General features: G+C 53.0%; 1 protein-coding gene across 1 annotated transcript in view; it reads right to left on the reverse strand.

The window, feature by feature from the left end:
• The window catches only part of TTC28 (tetratricopeptide repeat domain 28), a 639521-nt gene that overhangs the window by 15828 nt on the left and 600660 nt on the right, over window positions 1–23033 (reverse strand). Inside the window, exons 15-19 of the mRNA XM_027863073.1 lie at window positions 11252–11431; window positions 8068–8788; window positions 4426–4550; window positions 2679–2910; window positions 864–940 (exon numbers count right to left, since the gene is read on the reverse strand). Coding sequence (XP_027718874.1) covers window positions 864–940; window positions 2679–2910; window positions 4426–4550; window positions 8068–8788; window positions 11252–11431 — 1335 coding nt within the window. The remainder of the gene's footprint in view (window positions 1–863; window positions 941–2678; window positions 2911–4425; window positions 4551–8067; window positions 8789–11251; window positions 11432–23033) is intronic.

Raw genomic sequence — 23033 nt, forward strand, 5'->3', positions numbered from 1 at the left:
GTGAGTCTGTATGTGTGATTATGAGTGTATATGTGAGTGTGTGTATGGCTGTGAGTGTGCGTGGGTGTTGGGCCGCCAGGGAGGATGCAGGCCAGGCCCCCCCCCACCTCTTCCTCCCCACGCTCACACGAGACAGCAGCTGTGAAGGCGTGAGACCCAGGTGTGAGACAAAGTCAAGGCTGAGCGACCTTCCAGAAGGGGGCAGCTCCCGAGGGAGAATACTTTTCTTCCCTTTTTCCCCCTTAAAAAAGGACCACAAACTCGGTTCTTCCTTAGCAGATACAGATGCCCAAGTGGACTTGGGCGTAATTACAAAGCTGCCGTCAGATGTCAGTCTTCGTTGGGTACCATCAGTATGTCCTGAGAGTCTAAGCTCCCTGAGGACAGGGCCCAGCGTCCTCTACAAGGTGCTGGCTTAGCCTTCGCTGTAGTGGACTTTGCAGGAGGAGCCCTGGGAGCCCGGCCACAGGCTACTGTCCTATTGAGTGGCCCTCATCCTGGCGTAAAGATTCTGTGGTGGGTGAAGCAGGGCAGCAAGGGAGGGTAAATAAAGTCAGGGAAGGAGGGGAGGATGACATGGGCCCCCGCCGGGGTGACAGGCCGCAGGAGACTTCTCCGTGTCAGAACTACGGCTCCGCTAGGAACGCCCCTCCCCTTGTCCCCCACTGCCGCCCTCGCGTGGAGGCGGGCTGCCCACCAGGGTTACTGCCGGCTCCTCCTTCCTCCCCTTCAGGACGTGTCCGAGTCCTTACAGGACCGCAGTTCAGGGCCGCACGACTCCCGTTTCTCTCAGCCCAACCCTCTTGTCTCCCAGCCCAGGGCAGCCACCCTGGGCCCCAGATGCCCAAGCTCTGCCCACTTACCCGGCTGATGAGCTGTTCTCCCGCTTCCGAGGTAGTGATAAGTTTGCATAGCGCCTGGAGGGCAGGGGACGGCAAACCTGGAAGGATCAGACAAGGAACCGTTCTAGGCCCGTCCGGGTGATGCAGTGAACCCCCGAAGGGCGGCTCCCAGGGCCCCTGTTTCCCTCAGCCAAGCAGCCCCGATGGGCGTGACTTTTCCATCGCTGGAATGTGGGTGAGTCGCACACTCCTTGGTGTTTGGACTGTGGTGTGGGTCACGAGAAGGGGAGAGGCTGCTCGCCACCTCCGGGTCGGCGTCCCCCAGCCAGGTGCCAAAGCTTTGTGACCAGTTCCGGCCTCAGCATTCTTTTTCGAGGCCCCCCAGCATCCCACACTGGGAGGAGCCGCCCTGGGGCTGAGCCTGCTGCAGCCCCACGGCCCCACCAAGCAGCTCCTCCAGGCACTGGGCTAGGCACTCGGGACACAGATAAAAATGAGCCAACTTAAGCCAAGGCTCTCATCTGCAAACGATGCAGCTACGACTCGCCCAAGGTCACAAGGTGATCGGGGGAGAACCTGCACTCAAACTCAGGTCTTTTGACTTCAAATCCTTCGCTCTTTCTCTGCACCTTATGATCCCTTCCCTTGAGGGGCTTACCTTCTATTAGAGCACAAAGAGGGGGGTGATAGAAGCAAAAGAAATCTGAGCCAAAGGCTCTTGGGCAGTTTCAGGAGAGAACTCTGGTGAGGTGGGAGAGAGAACCAGAGAGGGCTTCCCAGAGGAGGTGGCATCTGAACGAGGCCTTGAAGGCAGAGGAGGGTCCCACAAGGGTGATCCTGCCTCAGTCACTCAGTGTGGCCAGAACACAGAGCAAAGGAAATAAGGTGGGACAGGCTGGAGCTCAGGGTTGTCTTTTCTCCTGCCCGGGGCGGGGTGGGAGGAGGGGGAGGGTTAGACAGTGCCCTTGGCTCCCCCCACCCCCAGGGCCCGGGCTGTGCCCCCCCCAGGCATCCATGTCTGCCACTGGAGAAGAGTCCTCGGTGCCCACGGGGCCTCATCCAATTCAACCCAACAAGAAGCTTCTGAATAAATGCTAAAATGAAGCCGCGCCTGCCCTCACCGAGCCTCCTTTCTGTTGGGGGAAACAGCGTGCACGGGGCCCACACAAAGACCTATAAAGTAAGTACAACATAACGGCCCATGGAGGGGTGTCCAGCAAAGGCCTCTGGCAGGGCGGAGAGCCAGACATGAGCCCTGACACCAGCCCGCCACTCCCAGGCGCCAGGGGGGCCTGTGCCCACTCATGCCCGAGCTAGAGCATGGTGCCCCGCGTCTACAAGGGGAGATGGACACTGGACCAGGAAGGGCGTTCCACGCACAGTGGAGGGATCTGCCCGGGGTGCTTGTGAGGAGTGACAGGGTCCAACCTGCTCTGGAGGGTGACCCCTCTGGAGGCCTGAGCCGGAGGCACGGTGGTCAGTGAGGCGGGCACTGCCATCGTCCAGACGAGAGGAAACGAGGGCCAGACTGAGGGTGAAGGCTTTTCCACCCTGGGAGCTCCTGGATTCAGGGTCTGAGGCCCCATTCACCTTTGGACCCCCAATACCTTGTACCTTGTCCACACCTTATAAATGGTGGCTAAGAGCTGCCTGTTAGCCAAGGCAGTGGCCTTCTGTGGCCCAGCCTGGAGGTTCTCTGACCTTGCTGCTCCCACCTGCCCTCTGCAGTGGGGAGTGTGGGGAGGGTCTCTGCTCCCACCTGCCCTCTGTAGGGGGGGCATGGGGGTGTGTGTTGGGAGGGTCTCCACTCCCCCCCTACCATGGCCCCCTTCTTACCCAGCAGGGACTGGATGGTGGTGCTGCATTGCTGAAGCCTCTCGCCAGGGTCAGAAGTTGGAAAGAAGACAGCCGCGGGCAGCCCGCTGGCCGGAGGGTCCAGCCTGAAGCCGACGGCGGTGAGGAGGGCCTGCCAGCCAGGGATGCCGCCCACTTTGTTCTCCACGCTCTGCTGGGAGGTGTACATGGCATTGCGCTGCCCGTTCTGAATGCGCTGCAGGGACTTCTCCACCTGGGGACGCAATGCAGACCAGGCATGGGGGTCTGCCCAAAGGTCACGCTGCCCAGGGCTGCCCACAGCCCTCCCCACCCTGGATGGCAGAGCCAGCTCCGAGCCCTTTCACTGATCCATCACAGAGCACCTCCCGCCTCGGGCTCAGCCTGGGGGAGGTGATGACCTCCTGACCACTGGTGATCAGGGCCTTCTGGGGGGCTGCAGTCAGGCTGATTAAACCTTTCTCTTTCATGCTGTCCTTGTACATCCCCCTTTTTCATAGCTGATTCACCCCGTCTATCTCTCATCTGTCTACGGGCCCTTAGCCCTCCTGGCACATAGTAGGTGCTTTATAAATGCCAGTTGGAATGACTGATGGTGCTGGAGCTTGGCCCGAGGGCAGTTGGGGTAGAAGACAGAGGCTTTCCTGTACACAGATGGGATTCCACTGTGCTGGGGGGCTGAGATGGGCCCCAAGGCACTCTCTCCCTGGCACACAGAGCTGTCGTGTGCTCTGGTCAGGGAGACTCTGACCGGGGACTCTGAGGGCCTGCAATGCTTCTATACACTCAGAGATGTCCAAATCACACCCCCAGCCTGAAGTCCTGGCCAGGGGACAGATGTGGGGGTGTATGCAGCTTTCATTAATTGTTTTCCTTGTTCAGAGAGGTCTGGACAAACCCATCTGGCCCCGAGCTTGGGGTAATGGGCACAGCTGCCCCAAACACAGCAGGGCTTCAGTAAAGCTCTTAGTAGGAGCAGAAGCTGGATTTGTCCAGGGTGTTGACTGACAGTAACCTCAGTGTAAACTCTGTTCTAGGGGACTCCTGCTGCCCAGCCCACCCCCAGGCCGGCTTTCCTGGAGCTGCTGGTAGGGGTTAACCCGATAGGCAGCACTCTCTTTCCACATGACAATGCCCACTGAATGCCCAAGCAGATCCAGGGAGCCTTCCGGATGCGAGGAGCAACGGGGCAGGAGCTGCGGATGGCACCCAGCCTCTGTCACTCCCTCCCAGAATGACCACAAGCAAGTAAGCGGCTTCCACTCTCACAGCTGTTATTTCCACATCTTGGAAGTCTTGGAGATTAGGTTAACACACACCTGCTATATGCCAAAAAGGACAGTCTCTGCCCTCAGGGGCTCATGTTCTGCTGGGGGGGGGGGAGATCCAGCACAAAAAGAGATGTGGTAACTGGGGGGAGCACTCCTGGCTGCTGGAGGGATGAGGGGCCCTCAGGCCCATCTTCCTGGTATTTTGGGCTTCCCAGGAAACCCTTCTGTAAGCCCAAAGTGTGAGTTCTATCTAAAGCTGACTGTGGTGGAAGGAGCTTTCTGAGTCGGGCCTCCAACTGCCCCCTTTCCCTGGTGGGGATGAGATGAAAACCCTCCCTACATTCTTTGCTTGTCATCTTCCACGCTCTGCCTGCTGTGAACTGGGGGACCTCCATGCTACGGTTTCAGCATGGGCCTAGACCCAGTGACCCAGAGGCTCCCGGGGGAAGGGCAAGGTTTCCACTGAGCTGTCCTCTTACCAGATGGAGCAGCACGCGGAGGGCATCTCGGGCTCTTTCTGGGTGCTGCAGAATCTCCGTCAGGGCCTGGCCGATGAGGGACGAAGGGCTGTTCAGCTTCACATCACTGCCTATGAGCAGGAAACCTGTGGAAGGCGTGGAAAGAGTCAGGTGAGTTCCCTTGGTCGGCTCAGAGACGCCTGCCCCTCAGTCTCATCTGCTCCTGCCATGGCGTGCTCCGAGTGGGCTGGAACTTCCCCAGTCTCTCCCGTACCATTACCCGGTCATCCACATTGGCCTAACACGTTGGACGAGGCTCAGCGTGGCCTTGCTCTTTGAGGAAATGAAACATGACATTTGGGAAAGGCAAGCGCTCCTGAGGAGTCATGGGAAGGTTCAGGGCCGAGGACCCTGACGAGCCTCTCGGCCCCTCACAGACGCAATAAGCAACGCCTCTCTGCCCGGCCCTTGGGAGTCATTCCCTGAAGTTTACATGCAGACCACTCATCTTCTGAGCCATCATTTCCATCACTGTAGGCTCTGAGCTTTTCTATCCCCTTTCCAGACAGAAAAAGGCTCCTTTTGGGGAGTGGGGTGGGTGGGGTATGCTTTCTGTCCCCTTGACCATCTGAGCTAACCTTCCCTGGCCTCTCGTGAGAGAACTGTGGGCACAGAATGTTTGGGGTCCACGTTTTGCCCAGGGATCATGGAATTGGCTGGGTCATGGTTTGTTCTGGCTGGTTGATTTCCATGTTTCTCAGCGACGATGAGCGCAGAACTGGGTTTTTTGGTTGTGGCGGCACATTGGGCGAGGGTCATGAAGGAGCGACCTTGGATGAAGAGGGGGCACAGAACAGAGGAAAGAGCACAGGACCAGGGGTCGGGAGGCCTTCGCCCCAGCATGTGGCTCTGCTGCTCCCTTGCCGCTGACTCTGACGCCATCGCTTGCTTCTCTAAACCTTGGCTTCCTCATAGGCCAATAGCAAAGTTGGCCTAGGCAGCCGCTAACGTCCCTTCCTGCTCCCAAATGCTAGGATGATGCGCCTCTGTGACTCCCAGGTTCCCCTTTTCTGGATTCTGGTTAACATAGGGCCCTAGCATCTACACAAAGACCTTGGATGTGTCCTAGAATGCATGAGGCATGGGCATGGGAACCATTGGCACTAAGCCACCTGGGGAAGAAAACAAGGGACCAAGAGTTCCCCCCCAGCTTCCCTGCCCAGGAGCTCAGGACAGTCTGGTAGGCAGGGGTGCTTCTCTGCTGTTGGGACCCACGAGTCTGGATCACCCTGAATGTCAGCCATCACAAGGATCACTCCTCTGGGGGATTAGGGGTCACGTTTCTGGGGTTTATTTGAAAAGTTAACATAAAGCACGTCCATTTCCAGACCAAGGTTTTTGTTATTCCTTTCTGGCAATAAGCAGAACTGGCCATGGGGAGAGTGAGGACGGGCATCTGTCTAGGGCCCAGTACATGGGACTTTCTGCCCATGACCAGAACTGTCAGGCTGTCAGCAGCATCTTCCATGGCACCCAGGGATTTCTGCTTTCGTGTTTATAGCTCCAAGTATGACGATGATGGCCCAAAGCCACAGTTGGGCCATAGGACCGAGAAGGCACAATTTTTGAACCTTGCCTGGAGCACACAAGAGTCTTGGCCTAGAGCAGGGGTGGGGAACCTGTGGCCTCGAGGCCACATGTGGCCTAAAAGGGCTACACTTGAGGATCTAGAGGGCCACATGTGGCCTCGAGGCCGCAGGGTCCCCACCTCTGGTCTAGACCTCGCTGAAAAGGATGATGACTGACCAATCAACAAATTAAGGTCATATTGTGGGGCCTGCCTTGCCCAGCTGGAGAAAAAAGGATCATGATGAAAATGGCCAGGTGGGGTGGAGGACCTGGAGCATCAGAGGCTGCCCAGATAGAGCGCATCATCATGACGGGAGGTCTCTATGCCTGGGATGTGTGAATGTGTGTGGGGGAACATCCTACTGTCTGCAGTGCATGCACTGACTATTCACTGAGCTATAAGCCCTGGTTTTGATCTTGAGTGCCATGTTTAAGGGTACGGCAGTGGAGGCTAGACTCTGGCCTCAGAGTCAGAATCCCTGGGTTCAAGTGCTAACTTTGCCTTTTACTAGCCCTGTAACCGGTATTTAACCTTTTTAATTTTTTAATTTAATTTTTAATTAATTTTTTAATTTAATTTTTTTTGTGTTTAACCTTAATGGGCCTCAGTTTCCCCATATGTAAAGCAGGGGCAACAAAACTTGTGCTAGGAGCCTTCAAGGGCTATCAGGAGGAAAGTTTTTATAGAAGGACAAACTTTTTATGGACACTGAGCTGTGTGACCCTGGACAAGTCACAACCTCTGTTTGCCTCAGTTTCCTCATCTGAAAAATGAGGATAATAACAGCACCTCCCTCCCAGGGCTGTTGCGAGGCTCACCTATGTAAAGTGCTTTGAAAACTTTAAAGCGCTATATAAATGCCAGCCATCGTCATTATTATTATTATTGCTCTTCTTATTATTAACACATTACTATTACTATTACTACTGCAACATGACAACATTCCGAATGCAAACACGTCGCAGTGACAAAGCCGCTCACGCTGGGAGGGACATCTGTGAATCACACGGCTGCCTAGAGACGCTTCCCGCGTGTCATTTCCCTTCTGTCAGGAGCACAGGAGAAGCAGAACATCCCCGTCACAGGATGGGCGTGACTCTGGGGCCCAGGGAACAAGCTGGAGGTCCTCCCTGCCCCCTTCCCGCTTCATGGAGGCTGTGTGGGGCCCATCCCCGCCCACGCCTGCGTGCCTTCTGCAGGCCACCTGGACCTTTGGCTCTGCACCCAGGTGTTCCTGGAGCAGCTTTCTGCCCAGATGAGCTCTGCTGCCCAGGGCCACACTCTGTGCCATGGAGAACCCTCGTCCTTATCTCATGTACACGAGCCCCCAGGAGGTGAGTCAGGTGCAGGGGAGAGGGCAGAGGGCGTGGGTGGGGACAGCACGGAGGCATCAGTGTGCCTGGAGGGGCCTCCACTTCCCACTCTGAGTTTCTCTGGGTCTATGAGTTACAAGATGGGTCTTTAGGTCCTGGCTCAGATACGTCCTTGGGAAAGTCACAGCTTCTCTGACTCTCCGTGCCTTCACTGATAGAACAGGTGCACCCCTGCTCTGCCCACCTTACAGGGCTACTGTCAAGGTCCAGGGAGCCCACATTTGTAAAGCGCTTTGTAACTGAAAAAGCACTATACAAAGGTAAGGGAGTTTTGTTAGTAGACTCAGTTTCATGCTAAGAGCCATGGGATTTTAAGTGACCCTGGCTGTCTCAATGGCACAGGGAGCATCTGCGTCAGTCCCTGTCACACTGCCACAGAGGAAGGCTGTGAAATCTCGTGTCTTCTCACTGGTCAGAAATCTGGTCATTGGTTTGAAATCTAAAAATGTTTTTTTTTTTTTTTGCTTTGAATAAACTCTTTCAGAAATTCTTATTGTCCAAAAACCATATTGTCCCCTCTGCCCCCCCGCCCCCCATCTGGGCCTTTTTCCTACCCCATAACCAGACCCCCGCCCAGAAGCCCAGGAGGCTCAAGGCTGAAGGAGGCCACCTCAGGCCCTCCTGGCGCCCGTCCATTCTCCAGGACCCTGTCCCTCCTACCTGCCCAGTTGGACGGGTGAGAGAATTGCCTGCTGCTCTGCACTCCCTTCATGGCCTCACCCAGGGCGGCGCTGGCTCTCAGCCCGTTCAGCAGGGAGGAATAGAAAGTGTGGATCAGCATCTTAGAAGCAGCCACCGGGACCGGCCACAGGGACACCAGCACGCACTGGGCCCCCGCGGCCAGGAAGGCTCGGGTCAGGCCGATGACCCCGTCGGCCGTGACTCTGCTGCTGGACTCCTGATAGGAGCCCAGCACGACCAGCTTCCCCGGAAGCCTCAGGTCCAAGATGTCGGCAGCCGTGAGCAGGAACTCCTGCAGGGGCGGACAGTCCGAGATGCTCTCGGCGTCGCTGGTGTTGTCCTGCATCCGCAGGGACTCGGGAATCGTGTACGGGTTCCCGAAGGAGCTCCGGCTGCCCCCGGGGGTGCCGTCGGCATTAGGGGTGAGGACGAGGGCGGACAGTTTCCAGGAGATGTGGGTGGCGAAGTGAACACACTCGGCCTGGGTCAGCGCGCTCATGACCCTCTCCTTGGTGGCCACTTGGCCCACCAGAGGCTGGCAGCCGAGCAGCTCGGACACCATGTAAGCTTCTTCTTCTGCCGAAGGTACCGGCCCCCACAGCCACCGGTCCATGACCGCCGAAGGGAGCTTGGGATTCCCGATGACCGCCGCCATCGACGTGGAACTGGAGTAGGTGGGCACGTTCTTCCGCAGATGGGACTAGGAGAAGAAAGAAATCAAGGTTTGCACACCAGTGAACGAGCCTGGGCTCTGGTCTCCCTCTGCCTGGCCTCTCTCTTTCCCAAGCCATCCTCCACACGGCCGCTAAAATCACCTTTCTGAGGCTGAGATGGCTCTGCGGAAAAGTCTTCAGTGGGTCTCTGCGGCTGGCTGAAATACTGGGGTTCCCACCCAAACCCATTTTAAACTATTCCCTTTCATAAGCTGCCCATTCCCACTGCTCCCAAACACAACTTTTCCTCTTGTGTGTGTGTCTCTGCTTTTGCCCAAGCTCTCTCTCTCCCATGTCTGGGACTCTTCCTTCCTTCCTTCCTTCCTTCCTCCCTCCCTTCCTCCCCTCCTTCCTTCCTCCCTCTCTCCCTCATTCTCTCCTTCCCTCCCTTCCTTCCTCTCTCCTCTTCTCCCTCCCTCCATCACTCCCTTCTTTCCTTCCTCCCTCCCTTCCTCCCCTCCTTCCTTCCTTCCTCCCCCTCTCCCTCATTCTCTCCTTCCCTTCCTTTCTTCCTTCCTCCCCTCCTTCCTTTCTTCCTCTCTCCTCTTCTCCCTCCCTCCATCACTCCCTCCTTTCCTTCCTCCCTCCCTTCCTCCCCTCCTTCCTTCCTCCCTCTCTCCCTCATTCTCTCCTTCCCTTCCTTCCTTTCTTCCTCCCTTCCTTCCTTCCAACACAGAGAACAAGAAACAAGTTGACCTCAGTAATATCTGGCATGAGACACCCAACTTAGGCGACTTTTCAAACTGATGTTTAAGTTGGCATATCTCCTTTTCATGACTATGGAAAGCACCATGATTGACTTGAGTAGTCACATTGTCATTTGCTACATTGTATTAATAAGACGGAGAAGAAAGCACAATGGTGAGACAGAAACACCGAAGGCGGCCGGCTGTCACTGGAGACAGACCCACTTAGTGATGTGGAGTCAGGTGCCCACCTCAGACACTTAGTGCCTGTCTGCTCCCCAGTAGGTGACATCCCCTCTGTGGGCCTCCACTTCTCCGACTGTCAGATGCGGGGCTGCCCTGCGGCCCCCAAAGTCCCTCCTACCTCGAGGACCCTAGAAAAGGAGCCAGTAAGAGCACCGGCCTCCTTGGGTCGTGTTCAGGATGAAATGCAAGGATGCACAGGAAGTCCTTTTTAACCTGGAGGTGCCACCTCAACACCAGTTATTTTTACCATTGTGCAGACGCGGCTCAGCCAACATCATAAAAACAGGATGTAAAAGCGGTATTCCCTCCTAAAAATGGGCCATATTTACACATCTCTAAAACCATGAGTCCACATGAGTCGTCCGGCACAGGCCTCAGCAGCTAGTGAAGTTTAGCTTCCTGGACTGCCTCTACCGGCCAGCAGGCCCCCACCTGTCCACGGGATGGGAGGTGGCGGAATCATTTGGGAGAACACAGTGGTAGCTCCAGGACGGCTTGTCGCACAAGACTCGGGATTTCTGTGAGTCACTCTACAAGCAGTTTGGATAGGGACAGGTAGGGCCAAGGGGAGAGGGCAGTGCAGGCAGGCCTGCAGTCAGCTATAAAGGTGTTTGGGTCTTGGGCAATGATGGAAGGGATTCTGTTCTAAGTGGAAAGACCAGGGTGGAGTCAAATGCATTATTAGAACAGATGGGCAGCCAGTGTTAGGCATGAGTAAGGGCTAGAACCCAGATCTGCAGGGAGGCAGGCCGTTTTTGCCTCCCTGATCTCCCAAAGTTCAATCATTTCCCCCTTTGATCTGGGTCACTGATTGAGACCTAAGGGTCTGCTCCTTGGAATCTGATTGATTTCTTCTCCTTTCATATTAGGCCCTTGTCTGATCTCTGTAATCACATTTACTTGCCACAAAATAAGTGTGCAAGAGGCATCCAACAGACACGGACGGGCTCCCGGGAAGGTTCTTTTTTTTTTTTTTGGTGAGGCAGCTGGGGTTAAGTGACTTGCCCAGGGTCACACAGCTAGTAAGTTTCAAGTGTTTGAGGCCACATTTGAACTGAGTTCATTTGACCTGAGGTCCTCCTGACTCAAAGGTCGGAGCTCTATCCACTGAGCCACCTAGCTGCCCCTAGGGAAAGTTCTCAGCATATTGTTTGTGGCATCTAAAGACCAGTCAGATTTCTGTGGATAAAATTGGAGCAGCTGCTTCCCTGGAGTTTCCAGAACAGCCTGAAACCTCTGCGCCCCATGGGATGATTCCAGCTGGATCTCAGTGATCCTGAGGAATGACCATGAAGGAGCCCTCAAAGGCCAGAAAAAGGGGGACCAGCGAGGCCTGAACTGAAGGAGCTGCATGGAGTCCTGCGGGCCATCCCGCGGCCTCCAGGCAGCCCCACGCTTACATCAGACCAGGAAGATGAGAGGTGGGGGCATCTCATCTGTTGATAACTCAGCTCTGTCTGGTTCCTGGAAATATGGCGCAGCGGGCCAGGGTGCCTGGCAGAGGGGGCTGAGGCCTACCTTGGAGGTGGGGCTCAGGGCCCGGATGGAGGGCACAGCGATGAGGGTGAAGCGCTCATATAGATACTCGTTGGAGGCACTCCCTTTCAGGAGGGCAAACGGAATGAGATACAGCTCTCCTTCCAGCACCAGGACCAGCTGTCGATGGCGCCCCACAGGCCCGCTAGAGTGCATCAAGCCCTAGGGAAGAGAAGACAGGCACCCGTTATGTCTCTGCCTGGAAACTTTCAAATGACTAATGCGTCTGGACCAAAACAAATCTATTAGTGAATAAACAGAACTGAAATACCAGCCCAGGAGAGGGATCCATGGATCGGCGCTGGCCTAGACAGACACATGCAAAAAGTGGTCTATGAGGACAGGGCTTGAGCTTGGTGGTGTCCAGCTCAGGGGATGAGAGACTGAAAACACTTGTTCAGCCAGTGCAGGATACAGAGCTAGGGCCAAAGCATCACCACAAAATTCCCATCAGGGTATGGGGTATGGGGTACAAGGTATGGGGTAGATCAGTCTTGGGGCAAAGAAACTGTACTTTTATGAAATAGGGAAGGAACACTCTTGACTGAAAAAGAGCTAAAGGTCATGGTGGGCACACAATTTGTGTCACCTCTCCTCTCCGAGCAGAATTTAGACTTGGGGGACCACGAGGCAATCCTCTCATTATGCTAAGCCCTGTCTGTGCTGGGATATGAAGCCTGGTTTAGTGTTCCCCAACTCAAGAGAGACCTGGAGAGAGGAGGAAGGAAGAATTATGAGAAAAGGTAGTGGGGACGATGATGAGGAATTCTTCCCTTGTGGGGAAGGAGGCGGGGGGGGTGTGTGGAGAGAGAAGCAAAGGGCACAGCTGGACTCTCTGACCTTTAATGACCCTCCCAGGTCCCCTCTAATCCTCTAAGGAATGTGTTTCTCCTCTGCTTTTGTGGTATTTTTTAAAGCGGCTGTTTTGCTCATTTCCCAGGGGTGTTATGGGACTTAATTTATTAATGTTATGTAAGGCACTCTCAGCTCCTCAGAGAAAGGTAGCTCTGAGATAAAAGTAAAGAGAAAGCTTGCATCATTCTCACCCTGCCTGGGACATCCACTACCTTTAGTTTTCTAAAGAAGGGGAGATTTCTTTCAAAAAGACCCGCTCACCCAGGCCACGATCGAAGAAAAGCAAGCAAGAATTGTAAGACGGCATTCAATCCAAAGGAGGGCTTGGGACAAAAGCAAGTGGGGAGAGGAATGTGGCTGCAATTCCAAGAGGTGCCAGGTATCTTGGGAAGCAGCCCCGATGAGGGACGGGTGGCTGCTCCAGCTGTCACTCGGGCCTCTCAGCCACAAGGACACTGAAACACTAGCTCTCCTTCTGAAATACAGTTCGGCCAGAGGCAGATCAAGGAAAGAGATGCTCTCGTCTGAGAGGAGGCAGAGCTGGTGATCCCATGCAATTCCCTGTCTCCCTGTGGCTCTCTAGACCCCGGAGCTTCTCTGGCAGGTGCCCGCCTGCCCAACCATCACTCTGACACGCGGCTGCCTTGGGCACCGGCCTGTCCCTCCGTCCGTGAAGGAGGCTGTTCCATCCTGACAGATTGGTTACAAGCGCCTGCTGGCCTCCGGCTGCTGCGTTTGCCATCTCCCCCCTCTGCGGAGCCCAAGGTCCCACCAGGGGACTGCTGTTTTCCAGAGGGGGGGACATGTGTCTCTCTCTTCCATTTGACTTACTGCTCTGGGAATTTGGCTGAGGGCGCCATGATCTTCGCTAAGCCAGAGTGACATGTGCCTGGCAGAATTTGCAGGCTATAGGGAACCCCCCACAGTTTGACTTTTTCCCCCTACTCTTTTTGCATGCAAGGGAGACATCAATAAAATTATTAGGCTAATTTGCATCTTGCATGCCTTCAAGAGCTATTTTCAAGGATGAGTTTAGAACAAACGAATCGGTTCAAAGAAAACCAGGAGGCAAAGACTTTGGCGGTAACTCTTGTATATGATGGCACCCCAGCGCCATCTGCGGGGATGAACTTCTGGGCCTCAGGATGCTACAGAGACAGCATCATCCAGAAAAGATCCCTGCAGTGAGGGTCAGGCGACTTGGGTGCTAGGTGCAGCCGGACCTAGTTATCCAGACAAGTTACTCACTTTTCTGCAATTCCAAGATCTGTGAAAAGGCAGTAATGTTGTAGAGGGGGACAGGACGTGAGTCCATATCTCCATCCCACTACTCGCTGTCTCCGTGACTCACCCTCTCTGGACCTCAGCACCTTCCATAAAAAGACGGGTGTGGGTTACGTGGTCCCCGCTCTGACAGATGTGGTCTTAGGATCACTCGTTCTGCCTTCCTCCCAGGGATCCAAAGAGACGATAGATGGGGAAATGTTTTGGAAAGCCCCAAGCACAGCCCAAGAGTCAAGTACAAGAAGATGGAGGGTGAATGGGAGGATCGGCCTGGGCCTCGGGGACTGGGTCAGGCAGCTGCAAAGTGGGGAAAACGCTACTTGGTGCAGGCCCTCTTGTCAACAGCCTGGGCCCCCCCAGAGCCTGCAAGGAGCTGCCAGCCTCTGACTGAGGATTCTGGGCAACCTGCCACAGACAAAAACAATACCGAGGCACAAGCAGATGCCGGCTCCCGGTCTTGACAAGCGCTCCCTGCTTTCCCGCCAGTTCTGCCCCACCCCCTCTAAGGCCAAGAGCATCCTGGAACCTGTAAGCTTCACATGGGCTTATCCTGTTCAGAAATAAAATTACAAATGAGGTCACATCTAGCGAATGCGTAAAGGTTTCTGAGCTAAAGCTCTCCCATCCACAATGTCCTCAGGTCGAGATCTGTTTAGGAAAAAACGCTCCTGTGCAAAGCATCATCCCCAAAGTGCTGAGCTAAGATTTTCCCGCAAAACCTTATTACCAGACCCAGAGTTTGAAGATGCATTATTATCGGAGTGCAATTTGTGAATCTTGTCTGAGGAGTTGCTCCTGGGTCATGCTAGGCCACCCTGAGTCAAATCTGACACGCTCCAACTAGACTGGATCTTCCTGGCTACCCCCAACACATGACCACTCATCTTCCTGCATGAGCATATCCATTTTGAAAATTATCGACCAACAGCATTTACTGAGCACTTACAATGTGCCAGCAGGGAGGATATCAGAGGCAATAAGAATGCTCCTTGCTCACAAGGAGCCTATGGTCCAGATGGGAAAACAAGATGTCCCATGGGAAGAAACTCTTAGGGAATAGGAGGGAATGACATCGCAAGACCAGGACTGGACCAAGGGCTGAACTAGAGAACAAAGACAACAAGAGAATCTATTCCTTGGACCTCTGCCCATGGCCTCATGCTAGAAAGAATAGATAGGACACAGAGAAGAGAGGTGGAAGCACTTCAGGAGGGGGAAAGAGCAGGACCGAAAGCAGAGAGGCCAGAGTGAGCATGGCGTGTGTGCGCGTGTGTGTCTACGTGTGCGGCCAGTAAATGGATCAGGAGGCTTATGCCTGGACGGAGTGGGAAGTAAGTCTGGACTGCTCAGACGGGGCCAGATTATGGAGGGTCATGAAAGCCAGGCAGAGGACGACAGCCTTCATGCTGCAGGGGATGGGGAGCCATTGTAGGGCCTCAGACAGGAAGGACTGCCACAGCAGAGGTGCGTAGGATAGAAAGTTAAGGGGGAGGCCAAACCAAAGATAGGAAGAGAAACTAGGAGGCGAATGCAATGATCCACATACCCTAGAAATGGGTCATAGGAGTGGAAATGGAGACAGACAAAACAGAAATACAGCCAAGGCAGAAGTGGCAGGATTTGGCGAATGTTCAGTGATGAGGGCCAAGAAGAAGGCACAATCCAAAGGACTCCAAGTCTCTATGCCGGGAGACGAAACAACCTTCCCCCTTTTCCCTAAACTTTTTAGAATTGAGAATGTGTGCACCACACCGGGAACAGCCATCCCATGGCTTAAAACCCTATTCATAGTCGAGCCCAGGCTAAGTCCTCCAGAAACCGGCACTATTAAGACGTCTACGAAAATAGCGATTATGATAAAGGCAGCTCTGTGATGCACATAAATCGGAGGAACGGGGGCCAGCCCTCCGACTGACAGCAGGGAGGAAAGTGATTGACTAGGTTGGACGAGAGCGGGCCCTTATCAACTGTCTGCTCAGCACTGCCTCCAGGAGAGAAGGGAGATCTGCTCTAATCCAAAATGAACTGGCAAATGGAAAAGAAAGTGAGGTCTCTGTGCCAGTGACATATCACCCGGAAGATGCTATTCCAAGAGTCATTTCAAGGAGACTTGGCCCAGAGGAGGCCACTCCGTGCTCCCCAGCCTGGGCTTGGAAAGAAGCCATGGAAAAGGCCTGGCGGCTCTGTGGAGCCCTAAGGGTGTACCAAGATTAGCAACTTCTTCAATGACTCAAGTGATGGGACCCCTAAGGGGCCCATAAACTGACCCTTTTAAAGCAGGACACCGGGAGGGGAATCAGTTCACCAGACACCAAGAGGGCAGGACTTTCAACCGTGTTCAGGAGTCCTGGGATAGAATGTCCACAGACCATCCGAGCAAGAAGGGAGGCCAGAGAATGGCTAGTTTCTCGTTTGAGAAAACTGATGTCTCAATAGGTTATGTGACTTGCCCAAGGTCACACTGGTGGTCTTTTCCTGGCTCCTTGTTCAGCACTCTCTCCCCTGCAGAGGGAACCCCAGCCTCTGTGAATTATCCTTTTCTGTACCATGAGGGCTTGGGAACTTTTTTTCTTCCTAGAGTGTGTATAAATCTCTTAGAGGAAGAATACCTCGCTTCCTGCATTCTTATAACTATGGACCACTTGTGACCTTCAAGACTGTTCTGGGCAGCTGATCCCTGGGCAAAGTCAGATGACAGCATTAGCAACATCACCGCGCACTATGATGACAGAAAAAGTTACAGAGATTTTACAATCACTTTTCCTCTCTGGCCTCAGTTTATTCAGATGTAAAAAGGAGGCTGAATTAGGTGATCTCAAAGGGTCCTTCCATCTCTGACATTCTACATCCTACATTCCACGGGCTTTTCCATCCCTCATTCTACATATTCTGGCCCCTCCTAGCTGCAGCACTCTTTATTCTATGGTCCCAGCTCTGGCCTTCCCTGTTCCAGTTTTCACATACAATACTCTGTGTTAAATTTCTCTTAATAACTCCTGACTCTCCCAGTAGAGTTCAAAACTTTTTCCAGTAAATTTCCATTTGCCTAAATGGTTGGAGGGGGAAGATAAATAACTGAATATTCTGATAAACTGGGAAATGTCATATAAACTATATATATCAGCCATCAAATTGCAAACAATTCTAATACAATATAATGTTATTATTGCCAATGCTATACTGCGGAGTTGTCAAACATGCGGCCTGCGACACAATCAAGTGTGGCCCAAACCAGATTAAAATGTAATTGGGAAATATTTAACAAAAGAAATAAAAATTCAGATAACATTACATTTTAAAACTAAGTCACTCTTCAGGCCACAGGGATCCTTATGTATGGATTAGTGGCCATCGTTTCTATGCGAGTTGAATGCTTCAGCTATGCTGAATGCAATTTAAATTTTCTTGGATGATACAAAAGACATGGGCAAAAAACCAAACCATGGTGGTGTTTGGGCTCTCTGGCTGTTTGGATCTGGGATAAACATGTCTTTGCCTGAGGTAGCCCATTTCAATAGGTAAAGTATTACCCTGCCTCGCATGATTTTTAATAGGGCAGTTGAAGACGGTATGAGATGGTGGAAAGAGAATGAAGGTCACATTTCATCACTGCCACTGGTGAGCTGAGTGGCCCTGGGGAAACTCTCTGAGTCTCATTTTCCTCTTTCAGAACACAAGTAAGTTGGATTAGATGATTTCCAGGGTCCCTTCTCACCAAGATGTTCTACGATTCTAAGTCGGGTGAGCTTTGATAGTAAAGTTTCTCTTTGGTCTATGTTTTCTTTTACAACATGACTAATATGGAAATAGGTTTTGCGTGATTGCACATGCATAACCCATATCAAATTGCTTACCATCTCAGGAAGAAGGGAGGTGAGGGAGGGAGGAAGAGGTTTAGAACTCAAAATAAAAAATAACGAATGTTAAAAATTGTTTTTACATATAATTGGGAAAAATAAAATACTATTTAAAAAAGCAAGGTTTCTCAGAAAGTAACATTTCACAGATCCCACATTTCTTAACAAAAGCCACTTACCTAAGAGACAAAAACAAACCACCAATTGGAACTGACCCAAACAGGGCTGCATCACTCCAATTCCAAAATGAGCGGTGGCAACCCATTCTTTTGGCCTGTTTGGTCTACACAACACTGACCAAGGCTCTCCCTTATCTTCCTATGGAGATGATGCAATGATCAGTAGTTGGGTCTCACAGGGATGGAGCTGCCCTGTGACGTGTGGCTCTACCGTCCCTTCTGTCACTGTGCTCTCTGATGCGTCTGATAAGTGGAATGCTTCATGCCTCCATGAGGGGGAGGAAGGTGAGGGAGAAGAAGGAATTTGTGCATTTGGTCAACACTGAGTCAGCCCAGGGGCAAGGCTGGAAATCGACCTCTTGTTAACCATTCACCCAAGGAAAGCACAGTGGGGGCCGGCCCAAGTGAGAGGGCCACTCACCGGCCTGCTCCCTCGTGAGGAAGCCAGTGAACGTCCTCTCAGAGTTCACCACTCCTTTTGGCGCTACACAGACAGCCCGCATGTAATTGCTTTCATTTTTTTCTCTTCCTAATCAGTTCTAGAAATGCTTGCAGTTCTTGGACGGTGTTGCCCTATTGGAATATTACTAGAGATGTCTTCATTAAAAACACATTAAATGGCCCATTGGTGACCCAACCCTTACCCTTGCAGCCCCCTATGCCATATGCCACATCTTTCACTGCACGCTGGGATCCAGAGTGTAACATCTACATGGACAGAAATGGCCTCTCTCCCCAGATGCTTTAATCTCTTTCAAAAACACACACAATTGCCATTTACATCATTACCTCCCCCTCTTTTAAATTCCATTTAGGAAGAGACTGGCTTATTGCCCTGTACCTTCCCCCACCGAGGACATATCAGAAGAACAACTGTTCCCAAATACAGCGTGGCAGTCTGTGTGTCTGAAGCCCAGCCTGAGTCCCCGTGTGGGGCCCTAAGAGTGCGTCGTCTCACAGAGATGAGGTTCCCGCCTGAGCTGAGGCGAAGCACCGAGGGTCTCTGCATACACGGGCTGGAAGGCACACCCCAACCTCACTGACATGTTGGCATCAGGACTCAAGGGGTTAATAAGGTCTTAAGAACCTCTGGATTTCACCGATTGAAAGCTTAGGCTAAGATGGGACAGTTGTTTCTGATCACACTATTGCCTTCCGTGGGAGAACCCTGCCCGGCTGCTCTATAATCTTTGTTTTTGAAGCTGTAAATGCCGAGGATTAACTAGGCCAGAAGTGAAATGAAACCAAGGCCAGGGCAACGAAGGCTGAATAAATGGCAAATGTGGGCATCAGAATGATATTGGAAGCATCTGGACCTTCATAAGAGGAATGGATCCTAGCTTCACAATCTGAGTCCCCATGCCCTCCTCTCTTTGGTTTCCTAATTAGAAAAACTCCTGGCCAGGACAAAGGCCCAGGCTAGAAACTAAGTGCACATGCTTTCCAGGAGTGGGGGGCAGGAGTCTGGTAGAGAGTGCCATACGTCACTTATTCTAAAATAGGAATTATAATAAAGTTCCACAAAGACCGGGGATGAGACTTGTTTCGCCTGGCTGTAGAGGGAGAACCGGGAACCATATAGAGGAGGTTACAGAGAGTCAAGCTCAGGTTTGATGTAGGGAAAACCGATTTCTAACCACTGAAGGTGGTCAAATGTGGGACGGGCTGACTCGGAGAAGTGAGTTCTCTATCACTGGAGGTGTTTAGGAGGGAGTGATTTCCCCATCACTTTTTTGTTGTTGAGGTGTTTTTCAGTTGTGTCTGACTCTTCATGACCCCATTTGGTGTTCTCTTGGCAAAGATATTGGAGTGGTTTGCCATTTCCTTCTCCAGTTCATTTTACATATGAGGAAACTGAGGCAAACAGGGTGAAGTGACTTGCCCAGGGTCACCCAGCTAGTAAGTGTCTGAGGACAGATTTGAACTCAGGAAGATGCCTCTTCCTGACTCCAGCAATGGCGCTCTATCCACTGCACCACCTAGCGGCCCTCTCCATCACTGGAGGTACTCAGGCAGCAGCTAGATGAATGCTTGCTAGGTATGGTGTAGAGGGCATTTCCTCTTCGCATCCTCTGACATTCTCTGACATTGAGATGACAGCATTCATATGGTGGAAATGTTAATAGCACTGGAGAATGAAGGATGCTGACTTCAGTCTCCCACTCCTCATAGCTATTTGTGGCGAGGACAAACCCCAACGTGCAGTAGAGAGAGCCTGGCCCTGGAGTCAGGGGCTCGAATCCTATCTCTGACTTCACCTACTGGTATGACCGTGAAGAAGTCACTCACCTCCCTGGGTCTCAGCTCCCTCATCCCTAAGATGAGTAAGGCCACCCCTTCATGCCTTGAAGCTCCCTCCCAGCTCTGGCGTGGTCATCCAGGGACTCACGAGGATTTGACCCCAAGGACACCCGTGTAATAATGGGCAGCCTCCTGTAATTGTAGAATCCATCTGCATGGATGCCCGCGAGCGTACTCTTCATCTCTGCCCAAGGCCGAAGGGTGCCTTCTGCGTCACCTCTCAGAGGCAGCATTGGCTCCTTGGCGTATGGGCAGCCTTTGGGATTCCCAGTGATGGGGGACGGTCACTGCTCCCCACGTGCAGGTTCAGGGCAGAAGCCACAGCAGTGGATTCTCCGTAAGCAAAAAGTCATCCCGGGGTGAAATGGTGCCTAAGGTCAGACCGTCCAGTGCAGCTCCTCCTCCCATCCTCCCTTAGCAACGAATTTGGGGCCAAGCAACAACACTTGTTCACGTAATTCTCAGCCCCATAGAAAGGGGCCAAGCCGGCAGTGAGGCAGGACCGTGCTGCCCTCTGGTGGCCACACACTCACCAGCCGCTGCCTCAAGGAATCTCTTGGATGCTGGGTGACTCCAGAGTCTCTGGGGCCCCAGGACCCGCCTCATTCGTCCTCTTACAGCCGGGGCTGAGGCAAGGAGGCCCCAAAGGGTTAAGGGTCATCTTCAGTGTCACTGACAAGCGGTCAACGGTGGCTTCGTGCTCTGTCTTGGCACGGTTTTAACGGGATAAGAAGATAATGACAGGTGGCTGCCATGGCTCTCAGAGGCTGAACCAGGGGTGAGGGGCTTCCCGGATAGAACGCCTGGGGCTCTCCTCCTGGGCACAAGCCACCCCTTCCTTCCAGTGGGCAGCACCTAAGCCTGACTGATCCTCAGGCAAGCAATTACAGGACCAAAGGCTTCTTTTATTCGAATGGAGAGGGTGCTGAGGAGAGGCTTCAACGAACCAAGGCTCATTTCCAAAAGGTCTTATTCAAGAACGGGGGTCTCTTGGTTTGCTGGCATGGCATAGCAGCTGGCCAAATTAGGAACTCCTCGACTGGAACGACACTTTCCCACGTCTCTCGGTTATGGCAGGTGGCGTCTCTCATGTTGGTTGGGGATCTGATCCACAGCAGAGCGTGCCAGCCCACCTATAAACTCTCTGAGGGCAGGGACTATGCCTGCTTCGTCCTTTTATGTCCCCCAGGGCGCGCGGGAAGGGTGTTTGAGATAGGCTTGGTGAGTGAGTGAAGTAAAAAGTGCCAAGATACACAAATATGCCCCAAACAGGCACTATAAATACAGTCCCCTCCATCGCCTCATGGCACAACTGAAGTGGGAATGAGGATGTCCAAGAGTGTGGCGACACCCTCATGTGCCTATAGTGCAGACCTTGGATTGTGCTGAATTACCCAAGACTTTCTGGTCGCAGCTTCTGAGAGTGACTCCATCAGACCAAGGCAGACCCTGGGTCCTCTCATTAGCTGAACGATGTCACTCGAAATGCTGTTCTGACTTGCTTAAGCCCCTATGGTTCCGCGATTCTGCACCCTCCTAAGCCCTTTGCAGGAACAGCTAGATTTCAAGATAGGAGCTGCCGCTTATCCTTAGTACATCTCGTTCTTTAAGTCACGGGGGAAGGTCTGGAGGGAGGAGAGTGCTCCCCAAACACAGCGCTGATCTCATAAAGCTCTTGTTACTACCTTAAGCAGCAGCTTAGACCCACTGCGTCTCTGCAGGGCTAGAAATGCTCCCCACCAGCGGCTGGGCCTTGGCAGAGCAGCCCGCTCTGGGTCCAGACTCACCCCCACATTTAGCGAGCTTTCGCCAGCTCTGTGACCAAAGCCCCGAGCTGAGGCAGCTTTGCCGTTTCCTCTCCGATGCCTTTGGCTCCGGGTCTTTCATGGGTTTTCAGACTCCCCTGAAAGCGTGGGTTCTACCAGGGGCTGCTGGACTGGACAAGCCTCTGTGCCTCTCAGGGCCTCGGCTTCCTCATCTGTAAAGCGTGGGGGCCCCTTCCAGCTTCAAAATGTGATAATTCTATGATCTCCTCCTCAGCACCTCTTCTGTCTAATGCCAAAAGGCCCTCTCCCGTTTGGCAGTTTTCAACACATCACAGTTTGGGTCACCAGAGAGAGCCCGCCCGAGCCAATCACACCAAGCTCTTGGCAACCTTTCCACTCTAATGAGCGGCGGATCAACAACCACCACATTGACCCCACAGGTCCCTCCTCAGTGGCCAGTGAAAAGGGGCACAGATCGGGCTGTTGCTTCTCTCTCCCACGGCACCCATTTAGCAACAACAAAAGAGGCCATTTGGGGAAATCAGTGCGGAGCGGCCAGGGTAACTGACCTCGGGACGGCGAGGTTAGGAAGCAGGAGTCCGGGGTCAGGGCGCTGTGGGTGCTCAGAGCTGCTGTGCTGCGGGGGCACAGTCCTTGGGGGGAGGAGGAGGAGGAGGAGGAAGAGAGTGTGAGCAGTAATTCACTGAACCTGTTCTCCATGGTGGATGGCAATAAAGAAAACTTGAGATATCCTCTTGACGGTTCTGATTTCTATTTCTCTCGAGGCGGTGTGGAACATAAATCAGGATAAGTTATGATGGCACCAGAAAGGCCTTTACTTGGAGAGCTTTCTGCCGTCCTGGTCACCTTATTATGAGAAGGACATGGAAGGGAATAATAATGGGGAGCAGCGGGCAGTCACTGGAGGGAATCCTACTGACCACTGAGGAATCATTTTTGTCCTCTATAAAGTTGGGGGATCCATTTCTGGGAGTCAGAAGGACTTGTGGGGTAGAAGATGGAATGAGAGACTGGATGAGGGTCAGGATACTGGGCTTCTGGGCTTTGCGATGAGCTCACTGGGTGACCAGACAAGTCCACTTGTCTCACTAGGCCTCATTCCCATAGAATCAGTCCTGAGAGCTAGAAGGGGCCTTTAAGGCCATCGACCCAATCCCTTCATTTTACAGAGGAGTCTGCGGAAGGGAAGAGGGCACAGAGGAAGCAAGGAACAGAGACAGGATTCAAACTCAGGTTTCCATTATTCCAAACTACCTTGTCTGGATCCTTAAAATCCATTCCAGCTCCAACACGGTGTGTTTTGTAATTTGGAAAAAGCAGACACCAGGAACTAACTGTTGAGTGTAGGGAGAACAAAAGAATGGAAGTCTTAGAGACTGGGGACAGGCCTCCCGGGGGACCGCTCGTAACATCTGCGGGACAAAGCAGGGGTCTGCCAGCTCTTACCTGGGGAGACGGTGCACCGTCTGCTGATGTCAGCACATCAGACACGACATGCAGG

Source organism: Vombatus ursinus, unplaced genomic scaffold, assembly GCF_900497805.2.
Source record: "Vombatus ursinus unplaced genomic scaffold, bare-nosed wombat genome assembly UNPS02001287.1, whole genome shotgun sequence".
Lineage (NCBI taxonomy): Eukaryota > Metazoa > Chordata > Mammalia > Diprotodontia > Vombatidae > Vombatus > Vombatus ursinus.